Source organism: Cydia pomonella, chromosome 21 (genome assembly GCF_033807575.1).
Source record: "Cydia pomonella isolate Wapato2018A chromosome 21, ilCydPomo1, whole genome shotgun sequence".
Lineage (NCBI taxonomy): Eukaryota > Metazoa > Arthropoda > Insecta > Lepidoptera > Tortricidae > Cydia > Cydia pomonella.
In genome coordinates, this window is record NC_084723.1 from 2,978,890 (window position 1) to 2,995,315 (window position 16,426).

The 16,426-nt window shown below is 38.0% G+C and overlaps 1 protein-coding gene across 1 annotated transcript; it reads left to right on the forward strand.

The window, feature by feature from the left end:
* The first annotated feature begins 3,160 nt into the window (after window positions 1-3,160).
* On the forward strand, window positions 3,161-9,360 carry LOC133529743 (UDP-glucosyltransferase 2-like). The gene is made up of 4 exons (XM_061867543.1): window positions 3,161-5,138; window positions 5,584-5,806; window positions 6,243-6,462; window positions 8,808-9,360. The coding sequence occupies exons 1-4, from the start codon at window positions 4,317-4,319 to the stop codon at window positions 9,079-9,081; spliced, it is 1,539 nt and encodes a 512-aa protein (XP_061723527.1). The 5' UTR covers window positions 3,161-4,316; the 3' UTR covers window positions 9,082-9,360.
* The last annotated feature ends 7,066 nt before the right edge of the window (window positions 9,361-16,426 follow it).

The following is a 16,426-nucleotide window of genomic DNA, read 5'->3' on the forward strand; positions in this document are numbered from 1 at the left end:
TTTAATTAAAGAAACTTACACCTTAAAAAAATAAGGTCTCTTAAAACCATTTGTTGATAAAGTTAATAATATATTATCGGAAATAAACGCTCCGAAAGAAAAAAAAATGTGTACCCTCTCTAACTCTGCCCAAAAAATCATGAAACAAGAGCTTGATAGATACTTTCAATGAAAACCATAGCGAATATAATCGGTCCAACCATTTTTGAGTTATTGCAAAAAATCTTCTCTCCGTCGTAAAAAGACGTACAAAGGGCTACGAAGATACTCCCTTAGTTCTTTATGCTTGTAAATGATACTTTATAAAAGCCCCCGTTTGGCCTATTCTAACAGAATGGTTACTACGAAACCCTACACTGAGCACTGAGCATGGCCCGACATGCTCTTGGCGATTATTTACTGTATCGTACCATAACAACATACCATTCGTACAATTAAATTATGACTACTTATAAAATAAAACTACTAAAAGTAAACCTACCTAGAAAAAATAAAGATACCTAAAACAGACCCTGGCCTCTTGGCAGGGTGCCCATCACGCAGGCAGCATTCCCGCGCTGTATCGCGACAGCAAGCCTTTGCGCGAGAAAACTGCCTGCGTGATGGGCACCCTGCCAAGAGGCCAGGGTCTGTTTTAGGTATCTTTATTTTTTCTAGGTAGGTTTACTTTTAGTAGTTTTATTTTATAAGTAGTCATAATTTAATTTTATTCAGAATGTACGAGTATATTGTTATTGTAAACAATTTAATAAAATATGCTTACGGCGACATTTCTAATAATGTTAAATAATATCGAAAGATTAGGGAGGGGTTTTTATAACTTGACTTTACAGTTTGTTGGTTTATTTATTTTTATGATAAATAAACAACTTCATTCGTACAATAGTAATTCATCTCTTGAGACCACCATTGTCCAAACATAACACAATTTATGTTTATTTCCTTCTTTCCTTAATATCAACATTTTATAATACATCATGAAACCTTTCTTCAAACGCTCACCCCCTTACGTGCAATTTATTTCTTTACACGATTATTCCTTTTGAAATCGCGGAAATACGAATTTATCAGTACAAGAGGGTCTTTGTATTCTAAACTTTGAGAGGGTGAATGGGGCGCAATTGGGAGCATGCAAGATTTTTTTTGGAGTATGTCAATAGTCGTATTATAACTGTTTCGTTTTTTTAGCATTAGAAAAAAAGGTAAATAATCTTGTCGTGTCTTTTTATTGAAACATATTGAAAAATGCTTTAAGAAAATTAGTTTATATTACTTATGAAAGCAAAATAATGTAAATAATCGTATATGATTTATAATATTTGAGTTTTAATATTTGACGACCGGTTTGGCCTAGTGGGTAGTGACCCTGCCTACGAAACCGATGGTCCCGGGTTCAAATCCTGGTAAGGGCATTTATACGTGTGATGGGCATGGATATTTGTTCCTGGGTCATGGGTGTTTTCTATGTATTTAAGTATTTATAAATTATATATATCGTTGTCTAAGTACCCTCAACACAAGCCTTATTGAGCTTACTGTGGGACTTAGTCAATTTGTGTAATAATGTCCTATAATATTTATTTATTATTTATTTATTTAAAATTAAACACCATAGCGACAGTTGAATCGTCTGATCTTGTGTCGGATAATACAAACGAACTTAGCCAGTTTAAATCATGAATATATTCAACAAATATTCCCCTTCAACAAACTTAACAAATTTAAGTTCAAGTTTGACTAAGTACTTAAACCTTGACGTAAAAGTTGACGGACATTTTCTATGCTAATGTAACTAAAAAGGCTATTACTAAGTTAGTACAAGCTGTGAAACTTGGCTTACGAGTCTGCATTTAAAATGACACAAACTTAAAGGGAAACATTTTATAGTTCAGTTTCATATTTATATAGGCGCCATTCATTTATTACCCGGGTATGTCCTTAAACTACGTCCAAAAGAGAGGTATGGGCGCTGTGAATGTCATCTCGCTTTGTGTGATAGGGAACAGCACAGTGGATGTCATTCCAGATCTCGAGCAGATTCCAACTGGGGAAGTACCTTACAGAAAACCGCAGCCAAATAACACTAGACACTAGACATAGTGTTGTGTTCTTGCTGGTGAGTAAGGTTTCCAGAGCTCAACGAGGATGCGAAATGTTAGGGTCGGCAACGCGCATGTAGCACCTCTGGAGTTGCAGGCGTCTAGAGGCAGGCCGTGTTCTGGCGCGGTTATATAAAGTTCACAGTGACTAGTTAAAGGCATACTTAGATAAGGAACGATTTGATTGGTTACAAACATCGCTAGGCCGATAAAAATTGATGATTTTACTGCATTCTTAACGCGAATGAACTATAGTAAGCCTAAGAATAAAGACTTTTACTTTCTCTAAAAAATCTAAAGATTATAGGCTACTCATGCTGCAATAGGTATCGTAAAATGAAATAAACATTGTCCATGTCGGCTATAACATTGTCGGAGGCATCTTTTTAAATATGCATTCGCCTGTCCTCTCCTATACAACGTTCACTTATTCCCTGCTGTATATGAATGAAACCCTTTTTCGTCGTGAATAAGTATCAATTATGTAAATAATGTTCCAAATATGTGGACGTGTATTTTTAGTTCCGTAAATTTGGCGCACTTTATTATAGAATTGGGCTATTTCATTAGTTTTATAAGTGTAACTCACGACACGATGAAAAAAGGGTCTTATCTGGGTGGACAGAGTCTACTCTGCAGGAATACTTATAGTATCTTTTCTTTTTCCTCGCGTCACAGTACACTAAGAACAGTAGTGAATTTAAGGCCGCTCGGCAAGTTATTTGCCTACTCTTGCGTTGGCGCTTAGGGTTGGCATATTTATTTTTAGCTATATATGATTTGCATATCATGAGTAGCACTAGGTTTCTATTTATATAATAATATAATGAAATGTTCTATCAATTCATAAATTAAGGCTGATAAAGAGCAGGCAAATGCGAGCGGGCGAGCAGCGTACTCGAATGCGCGCGATCACAGTCGCGTTACGGCCCACACTGCCGCCACCGTATTCCCCCGTATATTATGCTAATGTGTGCATGGCAGCGCGTGCATACACGGCACCCGGCGCGCACGCAGACATTCAAGCCGGCAGCGGCAGATTTATATGAAAATTACCTACTGTTCTTGTACTGTGCTCGCGTCGACCCGGCATTGTGCCACGGCTCATGGTAGCCTGGGGTCCGGTTGACAACTAATCCCAAGATTTGACGTAGGCACTAGTTTTTACGAAAGCGACTGCCATCTGACCTTCCATCTGGCCTTGTTGGGATTAGTCCGGATTGCAAGACGCACGCTCTTACCGCTAGGCCACCAACGCTTCCAGGAATACTTATAATATGACATGAAATTTATACCATAGTTATAATTAAGGTTAATGAACTAAAGAACTCCCGGTACTTAAGAGGAAAGGGGACGGTCGCTTCTCCATACAAACGTAGTCCCCATTTTCCTTTCTGGATACTCAATTATAAAGCCTGCACCTAACAAACGTCTTTTTTTGACTTAGTGGGTGACTGGTAGAGAATGCCTTAAGGCATTAAGTCCATCATTTGTACTTTATACTTTATGTGCAATAAAAGTATAAATAAATAAATAATATGTAATTTAATAATAAAGAACCCTACCAATTATTCCAGTTCGACTTTTACTATAGAGTTAGTAAGACTACTTGTGTCCTGTGGCCCCACTGTGGTGTGTGTGTGTGTGGGTATATACCCATTGTGATGAATCTCCACTTTATATACATTCTTACCTATTTACTCCTCTGGCGCAGCGACCCAAAGTGTGTCTTGGCCTCCAACACAACTACTCGCCACTGATCCCAATCCCGTGCAGTTTCTCGGCAAATAAATAAATTGTTGATAGGAAAAAATCATTGAAAGCGCAAAAAAGGTGGTACCTACCTAAACATTATAATACTGTATATTTTCATACAATTTAAAAACTGTCTGCTGTGAAACTATTAAATCACTGTTAAAACACGTAATAAGTAATATCACTCCGCAGACAAACATTATGATAAGACGTATGATAAGACGTTATCATCACACCGAAACCACGTTTGTATCACTCCGACTAATTTGTTTTACTTTACTTATTATAATTATGTACTATACTAGTTTGTAAAAGTCATCCGTATTCGACAAAAAATCTCGTGTCTGTGACCTCGCGGTTCGTAATATATACGGACACACAGATTTATTTTACTGAGTTGTTAAAGTCCGGTGGTTAGTGGTTTCGAATACGTATACCTTTATCAGCGAAAGAGAGTTAACCATGAGCCGATTGATTGCGCTTGTGTGTGCGTTAGTTTGTTCGAGCGACGCGGCCAGGATCTTAGCCGTGTTTCCAACACCTTCAATAAGCCATCAAGTAGTCTTTAGACCATTAACATACGAACTAGCAAGAAGAGGTCATGAAGTAACCGTCATCACAACGGACCCAGCCTTCCCAAAAGGAGAAGCTCCAGGAAATTTGACAGAAATCGACGTACACGACATGTCGTACGAAGTTTGGAGAAAAATAATAGCAAACCTTAGAAACGGTGATAAAAATGAAGTAAAAAGCCAAGTTAATGTTTTCAGTGAAGCGTGTCTTGCAATATTCGAGAAACAAACTGCTGTTGCTGAAGTACAAGACATTATTCAGAACAAGAATAACAGTTTTGATTTGTTGCTAGTAGAAGCTTGGGCACGGTTTGCTCTTGGATTCTCACATGTTATCAAAGCGCCAGTTATAGCTGTAAGTTCTTTTGGTGCTATTTTAGATAATTATGACGTCATTGGAGCGCCGATACATCCCCTGCTTTACCCTCAAGCACTAGCTACACGTGTTTACAATCTATCACTCTGGGAGAAAGTTACACAATACTACACTTATTTTTCTATAATGAACAACTTCCGAAACTCAGAAAAACATGAAAATGCGGTTCTAAGAAGGATTTTTGGTGAAGATACTCCTCCTCTGAGTGAATTACAGAATAATATTGGTATGATGTTCATCAATATTCACCGTTTATGGGAAGGAAACATACCTGTTCCCCCTAGCGTGATTCACATTGGAGGAATGCATCAGAAACCAGAACAGGATTTACCACAGGTTTGTTTCTTATTTGACTCATTATTTGTCGAGAAACTAATATTTATTTACATTTTAAATCAAACTGCAATACCTATTTATGTGGCATATAATAATATAACTGGTTTTGTATTATTAATCCCATCAGAAACATTATTATGTAAAGTGTAGCCAAGACGAGACCATAAGGCTCGCACTGTCAAAAAGATATCAGATCTCTGGTAGAGCCAAGCTTCTAACTCTACAAGCCCTAACTTCATAAACTCTACTCTTTAGTCAAACTATACTCGTACTTGAGAATTAGATTGCCTTCTAACATAAAGACTTGTTAGTATTTAGTTTTAGACTTGTTAGGAATTTTAAATAAATATAAATGTATTAAACTCTTATCTAAATGCCGCCACAAGGACAAGGTGCTGAATGCATATTATTGTATTTACTTAATGCGGTACTTGTATTTTTTAAGGATCTAAAGCAGTATCTCGATTCTTCCAAGCATGGCGTGATCTACCTCAGTTTTGGCACAAACGTTGATACCTCCGCTCTGCCCAGAAAAAAGATCCAGTCCATTATAAACGCGTTTTCACAACTACCATACGATGTGCTCTGGAAGTGGAACCAAGACGAGCTCCCAGGCCGAACGCAGAATATTAAGATTTCAAAATGGTTCCCGCAATCTGACCTTTTAAGTAAGTAATTATTTATATACGTAGTATTTCTTAAGATTGAAATAATACTACTCATAAAATTAAATTATGTCATTTTTCCTCGCGTTGTCCCGGCATTTTTGCCACGGCTCATTGGAGCCTGGGGTCCGATTGGCAACTCTAGTTTTTACAAAAGCGACTGTTATCTTACCAGAAGGTAGAAACCCCAGAGGGTAAACTAGGCCATATTGAGATTAGTCCGGTTTCCTCACTATATTTTCCTTCACCGAAAAGCGACTGGTAAATATCAAATGATATTTCGTACATAAGTTCCGAAAAACTCGTGGTACGAGCCGGGGTTTGAACCCACGACCTCCAGATTGAAAGTCGCATGCTCTTACCGCTAGACCACCAGCGCTTCCACTACAAAATAAACTATATAAAGTACATCGCGTATAATACTGTCAACATTTTACAGGACATCCAAAAGTCAAACTTTTCATAACGCAAGGAGGTTTACAATCAACGGACGAGACGATCACTGGAGGGGTACCAGTAATAGGCATTCCTATGATTGGCGACCAATTTTACAATGTGGAAAAGTATGAATACCACAAGATAGGAAAGAAAATATACCTTGAGGATCTCAACGAAGACATGCTGAGGAGTGCAATAAAAGATGTTATTGAGGATAAAAGGTAAGAAAAGTATTTTTAAGTGTACATTAAAATTAACTTTAAGATTATCACTAATAAAATACATTAACAATCCGCTCCCAAGCATTCCCATTTCAAAGATGCCCATGATGTTTTCGGCGTTTCCACGTTGGATAACTACCGACAGACTTTGCGCCAAAAACGAATCAAAGCGAAAAGGAAATATCTCTCTCCCCTTTCTGATTCAACGGCCTAATAGTGGGATAAGTCAGTGCAGTGAGTATGCAGTTTTGTCTCGGGCGAAGCGGCTTAGCACGTTTGTTCCTTAGGTCAAATAAAGCTGATTTACCTCGGTAGCCATGATATCGTACGAGATCACGCCCCAAAAATATGGGAGTAAAGGTCGGTCCCCCAGGTCCAATCCATTCTATATTTATTCTGATCTTAGCAACTAGGGCAAGTTATAAATAAATATTTCATGAAATTTAGGGACGAGGAATTCATATTTGATATAATCGTATACATTTTAATACAAGAAAGACCGATTGTTGCCGATACTCACACAGGGGAATCCGTTATGGATGCCACTGGCCCGAGAGAAGCCAAGTGGGTATGTCCGACTCCCACGGACTAAACCCCCTGGGGTGTTCCGACGCTCGCTTTGTTGGCGGGGTTTCGGGAACACGGTTGCAGGCCACCGATACCCCGCCGGCGTTGCCCTTGCGGGCCCATCTTTTGTGGCTGCTCGAGCAGCCTACTCCGCTGAAGGCACCTCGGAACACGTGAGGGCCTTCCAGCTCGGAACCTCTTCAGGCGAGTGATGGAACTCCCGACCCATCACCCGCAGGTTCCCGTTAGGGCGGCAGCATCCGGCCTGCGAAGGCTCATCGCCGTCTGCCTGGTCTCCTGCGGCGCTGAGGAATGGCTATTGGCCTAAATCAGCTTTGTTTATCTTACCCCACTATAAGTGACCTAACTTGACAATGACATAATTACGTCGTATATTTTAAAGTTAATCCAAATTAAGTTCACACAATATAGATAACTTCTTATGATAAAAATAATCACTAAAATGATAATATAGTAATAAATTTTCTTCTCGTTTATTTTAATGAATCAGGAAATTTTTTAATGTCTGCGACAGATAATATAATCACTGGAGATAAGGAGGTCAGCAGGAGTCTATCATTATGATGGCTCATGACTGTCTCGTGTGTTAAATATTTGGGTCGTTAAACCACTGATAACGTTGACACATATCTAAGTACGGGCCTTACGGGCAATAAGAATGGGGCCAGTACAGTGTCACGCACACGAATTCGAGCCAATCGTGCAGTCTAACGTCACAATGCGATTGGTTGATTAGTTCGCATCACGTGCACAATTGGTCGCATTACAACTAGTTGCGTTAGACTACACGATTGGCTCGAATTTGTGAGTGACACCACTGAACTAGCACTATTCATAATGTCCGTAAGGCCCGTCCTTAGATATATGTCAATGACTGACAATGATACGCCTATACAATTTTTTGTCTAGGCATAACATTAAATTTTTTTTATTAACACAAAAACATATACATACATTCTCAAAATAATGCCAGCGAACAAAGCCTCATAGGGCTTAACTGCCGCTGTACTCTTACACTCTAATATTATAAGTAGGTTTATTGTTTACATTTTAAAACCATGGAGTATTATATTTTAAAAAAAGTTGCACAATCTTAAGAATGCAACTATTACTTCAATCATGCTAAATGGGTACTTAATTGGACAATGGGCACTTGCCTAATCATCCTCTGTCTTACTAACTAACTAATAGGGCTTAGCGACCCAAAAAAGGGGCTCGGCCTCCGAAACACGCCACTTTTTCCGATCCTGCGCCATTTCCTGCCAATTATCGGCTTGAAGTTGACGCAGATCCGCTTTAACACTGTCTCTCCAACCATAGGTATCAATATTTTATACCGACCTACCGGCACCAGTCGGTCTTCCCAAGTACGCCGTCAGACCAATGTTCTACAAAATTTATTTTAATCTTTTATCACGTCGTCAATTTTAGTTCGTTCGTGGTTTTGTTTATTGTGACATATAATATAATACGATAAAAACTAAAGTAAAAACTACAAATCTAATTAATTATTGTAAACAAACAAGAATTATAAAAAAAAACTAGAAATACTTTCATTTGGAATGCCACGTAATTCAATACACATGTCTTACTTAATTATATTTTAACTAATTACTTAATTTCGTTCCATAAAGAGTAGCTGATGAAATTAGATACAATAGATTATTTATATCTTATTAAGGCTGCTTCAAACACAATTATGTGAATTCATTTGTGCTGTTGCTAAATTACATGTGTACAAAATTATTCTTTTACAGTTACCGAGAAAACATTATCCGTCTAAGGACCCTAATGAACGACCAACCAACATCATCCCTAGAGCGCGCCATCTGGTGGACGGAGCACGTACTTCGCCATGGCACTAAGCATCTCCGCGCGCCCGCCGCTAACATGCACTGGTTTGAATACTACGATGTGCAACTGGTTGTTATTGTACTGTGCGCTGTTTTAACTGTGATATTAGTGGGTTGTATAGTATTGCGTAAGATTGTTAAGCTGTTTACGAGTAGTATTAAAGTTAAGATTTTGTAGATTTATGAGCAGGGCCCGTAGTTATCATGCCGTTGACGCAAAAAGGACGTAATTTAACATACAGGCAGTTGTTTTACAATACTACAAATTTAGATAACTTACTTATTGACGGGTATCAAAATAAATACTTGTTACGAGAATAAAAGCTTGTTACGCTGTTAAAAATCAAAAATATGTATTATTTAATAAATTAATAATCTATTATTTATTTGAGTGACAAAAAGATGAAAGTCAGTTAGACGTTTCTGTACTGATTGTCAAGTATATGTATAACTTAGGTAAAAAAAAAATTGGAATCATACTCTATGTAGCGTAACGTCATTTTTCTGTTAACGGCATGAAAAGTACGGGCTCTGTATGAGTATCGATAAATTCGAATATCAACTAGTTATATTACGCAGCAACGTATCTGGTGCAGAGGCCGTACCGCGAACCACGTTCGACGTGTTGCCTCTTTGTCGCACTTGTAAATTCGTACGTCAGTGTGACAGGGAGACGACACGTCGAACGTTGTTCGTAGTAGGCCCTCTGGGCTGCGGCAGCGGAAATTGAATATGTAAATTGTGCCATCCAAATGTGTGTGTGTGTATTGTGTTGTCAATATTTATATTTGAACTTAATTATTAACAGTCCGCAGCAAGCTCAGCCGAATTTTACCTTTTTTTTTAATACTACGTCGGTGGCAAACAAGCATACGGCCCGCCTCATGGTAAGCAGTCTCCGTAGCCTATGTACGCCTGCAACTCCAGAGGAGTTACATGCGCGTTGCCGACCCTAAACCCTATCGTTGACCTTCGAGACAAACGGAGTTTCGTTCTCAAATTAATACTACATGTTGCATTGCAATGAAACTTTGCGCATACAATGACATGCCCAGGGATCGGAAACCGGTATTTTTTGTATGGGAACGAAAACGGTATTTTTTCGTTCTTTGTTAATTATTTCATTTCTAATTGGGCAATCTAATAATACGAAGGCGTTATCTAAAAACACAACCGAGTCCTATATTTGGAGTATAAAATAAACCGAAATATATGTTTATTTCAGAGTTTTTCCAAAAAAACCGGTTCCGATCCCTGGACATGCCTGTAATTAGTTTATACAGCTCCAGCTTATAAAACAAACGAAATAGAGCAACAACTTTTTATTAAAAACTTTTCCTACTCCTCTACTGTTATCTGTCATTTATGCATTCATTAACACGAATATAAGAACATACATAGGTAAAAGGTTTCAAGAAAAGTCTATATTGTCTATTCCTCATAAAAGCTCTTGTGCTTTTAATCGCTATAACGTTACTGCGATTAATGGCTACCAACCTAACAAAACCAAAACGAATACAGTTATAAACTAAGTGCATTGCTGCCAACTTACAAAATATTCATTTGGTTGCATAGTAAAAATAATTACTTCATAAGTCAGAAACACGCATGTGACACCCGTAATATAGCAACACCCATAGACTACGAAGACCGCTTAGCGTTGCTTGTTAGTCTCCGTAGGCTACGGTGGCCAAAATTGAGAAAAAACTGTCCAAAAATTTAATTTAGCAAGTCGCTGACCGGCCGGCCGCGGCCCGGGGCGGGCCGGGCGCGTAACAAGGTATGCTCGCGCGTCTTGGCTATGTCTACCAAATTAAGATTTATTTTTGTTGACTCGTAGGAAAAATATTGTATGCAACGTTGTATAAGTAGGTCAAAAATGCTCGTGGCGTATTCCTTTACAATGTTCGCCTACGCCTTCGGCTCCGGCTCATATTTGTAACTCACGCCACTCGCCTTTTTTGACCCTTCTTATACAACTGTTGCATAAAATACTATAAATTCGCTGTATTTTTTTAACTATGGTATCTGAAGCTACATAAACTAATTACAGCCATAGATATACCTTATCCTATTGTAAGTACAGAGTTTCAGAGCAATCTAGCTAGTCGTATTAAAATGAGAGCGTAACTACTGTTGTATGAAGAACCGAGTTATATTGGAACTTGATATTTTTTTTATGCTACGTCTGTGGCAAACAAGCATACGGCCCGCCCGATGGTAAGCAGTCTCCGTAGCCTATGTACGCCTGCAACTCCAGAGGAGTTACATGCGCTTTGCCGACCCTAACCCCACCCCCCTCGTTGAGCTCTGGCAACCTTACTCACCGGCAGGAACACAACACTATGAGTAGAGGTATGAGGGTGATATTTAGAATTATTGAAGTAAATATTGTGATAATACTTATTATTTAAGGATATGCATCTGAAGGCTCTTTATCGCCATCATCAGCGTCTCCCATGATATGTAGCACTATGGGCGTTGGAATTCAAATTAAACGAGTCTTCGTACGAATGAAATATGTTTTATAATTATTAAATTAGAAAATAATATCACAATGATCTTCAATCAGGTGCCTAATATGTTATTTTATAATCCAATATGATTTTAATCCGCAATCGGAGATGATTGAACTAGATTTAATTAACAGGCGTCGGCGATCCGTCAATGCCTTGTCACGCGCCGCCTTCATTGACCACCGTCGTAATCAATATGGCCGCCGGCAAAATGCCTTGACGTTCCGCCAGAGTGAATTGATAGCAACTTCACTCTCGTCTGTGTAAACGTCACTTTAGTTTGCAGTGTTAAATCTAGATGGCGCCACGTTGGGAGCGCCGTCACATCGTTATTAATACTATAGGTATGTAGGAAAACAGGTGAATCATTTGTTTCTAGATTAATTCATTACAATAAAGTTTGTCCTACAAATTATTTTTTATAGTTTTATTTACATATACAATAAGCGACATTTTCCACCTTCACCAATTAGCTGATTGGCAGTTATCAACTATGCGTTCCTCCAGAGACTTCCTGCCTCGCAGAGATAAACTGTGGAATATACTTTCGCTCGCGGTATTTCTAAGAAAAGAGCATAGGTGGGCATTTTCAGAAATAAAGTGTACCCAGTACTATTTTTTAAAACCTAAAAAATTTTGGGTTATTTCTACTTAGAATTACGAGCACATACATGTTGTATGGATCGTTACAAAACTGACTAATAAATTTTGTATGGAAAATTAAGGATAATTAAGGCAAAACGGGTATATTTCTGAAAACCCCCAGGTACTCCGATTTTTACTACATTGTAGGCTGGCATTGCACTTTTACTATAGCAGTCTAAAATCTTCGAATCCATGAAGTAGTTTGAGGAAAACCGCCTCGCGACATTAGACCTAAAACGCCAACTACGCAAGGAAACACCTAAGCCCTCCTATGTGTATAAATACAACGCGGCCGGTCAACTATACTGCTGTGAATGTGAAAGGGTGTTTAAGAGCAAGTTTGGCCTGGCCAGCCACATAAGAGCTCATAAGAGGTAAAACCCTTACTGAGGTCGCCCTCATCGAAATCGATGTGGAGGACTATACTGCCGCCTTAAGGAAAAAATCGGACAAGAGTGAGTCGGACTCGCCCACCGAGGGCTCCGTACTTTTTAGTATTTGTTGTTATAGCGGCAACAGAATACATCATCACGGTTCATGAGATACAGTCTGGTGACAGACGGACGGACGGACGGACAGCGGAGTCTTAGTAATGGGTCCCGTTTTACCCTTTGGGTACGGAGCACCCTAAAAACCATAAGTAAGTTTCGAGGAAAAGCCAAAAAACTTTGCACTCCTGTTAAATTTTAAGGTTATGTTATAATTCTTTTCACCTCAGCAGCTCGAACAAGCCTATTTTTATCAATCCGGGGTGTGATGAAAGTGCGACTTTCCTCACTCCAGGGAGTGAGACAAGCTTTCGTCATAATGATGATGTAAATAAATGTGGTTAACTTGATGTTGATTATAATATGTTCTCACTACTGAGGTGAAAAGTGTCACTCGAGAGCTAAGTTGTTTTACATCTCGTGTTTTTGAGAATCTTTCGCTTACTCAGGACGCAAAATCAACACTCGCAAGAAAAACCAACTTGTTGCACAAATAACTAATATAGTACCTGGGCGACCGAGCTTTGCTCGGTTATAACTATTTACTAAAAAAACATTTTTTTACTAAATTAAACTTGTCTAAAACAATAAAAATTAAAAAATTATATATAATCTTGAACATATAAAAAAAAAAACAAAAGTTAGTCACCGGGGATTCGAACCCGTAACACTCGTTTAGCAGTCCGCGTCTTAACCCGCTGGACCAGACAGACAGTGGCCGGCAACATGAAATTAGCGACCATATCCCAAATATAAGACTAATCTAGATAGATTGTATACCCCCAAAAACCCCCATATACCAAATTTCAGCGAAATCGTTAGAGCCGTTTCCGAGATCACAGAAATATAAATATACAAGAATTGCTCGTTTAAAGGTATAAGATTATATTACACTTTGAATTAAGTATATTAAGAATATCCTGTGAAAATCCCATATTTTTTGCTTAAAATCTTAAATATCTCTCTCACTACTTAACAACCGGAGAGAACATTGAATAAAATCCCCACCTGGAAGTCGTGAAAACATTACACATCCTATAAAGACGGCCCTTAAAGTTAAAACCCCTAAAAACAACCCTTTTAGTTCCTTGAGAACTGGCAATTTGGGCCTCTTATAAAATTACGCACATCACACCGTAACATACCTGGGAAAAGAGCTTGCCCATACCTCTCTTTAAAAAACTTAAATAAATCTCAGAAATGGAGTTAATTAGAATACCGGTATCTTTAAGAAAGTTACTTAATTTAAGCTCAGGGATGCACCCTTGAAATTAACGGAAATAAAAAAAAACACGGTGTATATCTTGATATATCCCAAGCTAAATTTCCAGGTCTGACAGGCCAATTTAAGTTTTGTATATCGTGTCATTCACGAAGACGCTTGCCTTGACTTGTATTGTTATGTTATAAAAGGTTATATTTGACAAATCAGCGCGTCATCGTGGATGATACGAACTATAGTTATTAAATCTCATTCCATTATGTAACGTTCTGCCGGTGTCAAAAGTGACGTTTTTGGTTGAAGGTTGACATTCAAAATTCCATTCCCATTCAGCTTACATATACTAATAACTGGAAACGAATATCAACAATCGATAAATCGAATATCGTTAGTGTTGTGTGTCAAGTAACATACCTAGTGCGCAAAACGTTCAAGCTGATAAACAAGACCAAGTGCGGGTAGTTAAAAAAACTCGCGCTGCTAGAAGATGTTGATATCAACTTTAGACAGTCTTCTCCGAGGCCACGCGGATGCCGTCCTCGGAACGTCAGAGGTTTTAAAACTTAACTTATCTTATCTTATCATATTGTAATGTCGGATGCGGATTTCAATTCCTGCTCTGTTCGGTGTAACGCAAGTCATTTTACAGAGAAGGTGCTACGGACGAACGTTATTGCATTTATTAGTACGGAAAGTGTTTGTTTACGTGCTATTAGGGAAATTGCGTTTTCCACCTTTATGTTATAGTCGGGGTAAAACGTTGTCAAGGAGATTTTAACGAACACCTTACTTACTTGTACCCTTTTGATGTCACGAACGTGTAAAGGTGTCTTAACTTTTAATTGCACTTTTTAGGGTTCCGTAGTCAACTAGGAACCCTTATAGTTTCGCCATGTCCGTCTGTCTGTCTGTCTGTCTGTCCGAGGCTTTGCTCAGTGGTCGTTAGTACTAGAAAGCTGAAATTTGGCATGGATATAATATATAAATCAATAAAGCCGACAAAGTCGTACAATAAAATGTTTTTTTTTTTTTTTAGGGTACCTCCCCCACACGTAAAGTGGGGGTGAAAATTTTTTTTTGCTTCAACCCTACAGTGTGGGATATCGTTGGAAAGGTCTTTCACAAATATTTCTTGATAAAGTAAAGATATTCGGAGATAATTGCTCCGAAAGAAAAAAAAATGTGTGTGTCCCCCTCTAACTTTTGAACCATAGTCCAAAAAATATGAAAAAATCTTGGAAGTAGAGCTTAAGAAAGACATTAAATGAAAACTATAGCGGATATGACCAGTTTAGCTGTTTTTTTATAATGCCCCCAAATCGTGAAAAAAAAATTTGCTCACCCATAGAAAATGACAAGGTCAGACAGCCAAAATGTATGAAACAGCCATTTTTTTCCGCGATTTCAGGGTTGGTCCCATAGTAAAATTTGCTCAGTATGACCGATATGTTCACCGCGTAAATTATTGCAGGTCACTTAATAAACATAAATGTTTATTAAGTGACCTGTTTAATAAAAGTTATCAATGGTGGACTTGATGTTTAAAGACATTCTCTACAAGAATAGCCTTTTAGGGCTTCTTATTTATTTGTAGTATTTATTATGCATAAGACGGGTGGAAATGAAAAATAAAATAAAATATAACATGCAATGTATAAAGATGCATTTAAGAGTATTAGGGATCTCTTCCAATTTAACCTTATTTTTTAATTTGAGGAAAGTTTATTATAAGAAAGAACTTCTTTTATTCGAAGTAATTTCAAACATTTAATTATTTTAATGAAGGTACTTTCAAAACTCTAAAAGGAAAAGCTTCTCATTTACGAACTAAACCAAAACTAAACTCGCCCAGGCATTTCAGGTAAAACTTTCCTTTGTTAAGTGAATTTCTAGACCAAAGTAACCACAACACTAGTTTACAACTGACCAGGAAAGATATTTCGTTACACAACTTTCAACTTTAAGGAACATGAAAGAAAGTTGCTTTTCCTTTGTGGTTGGTTTTAAGTGAAACCTCTTGAAGTTTAATTAAAAACCTCACCTTAACAAAATGGAAACCAGGCAGTAATAAGAAGTTTAAGTAAAAAAACTAAGCACTAAAAAGTATTAATGTCGGTCTGGCTAGTGGGTAGTGACCCTGCCTATGAAGCTGATGGTCCTGGGTTCGAATCCCGGTAACAGCATTTATTTGTCTGATGAACACATATATTTGTTCCTGAGTCTTGGGTTTTTTCTATGTATATAACTAAGTATGTATTTATCGATATACGTACCTATGTATATCGTCGCCAAGTACCGACAGTACTAAATATTGATACGGACAAAGTGACCAAAATATGTACACACTACCTTAATATACAGGCAAAAAGGTCGTGTATACGTATTTTTGGCACTTGTCCTTATCGATATTTAACACGTTGACTGTACAAGCTTTGAGGCTAGGTCGATCTGTGTAAGATGGTCCCCAAAAAATTATTTATTATTCAATGTGTGAACAGGCCCTAAGGGCTTCTCAGATTGGAATCCATACTTATAACGAGTATCATCATCATCATATATTTAAGAGTTAAACTCTTGTCAGTACAGCGATTCTCATGTATGTCGAGCCTCTGCCTCGTAGCAACTTGATATGACACGACGTCAAGTTTTTCC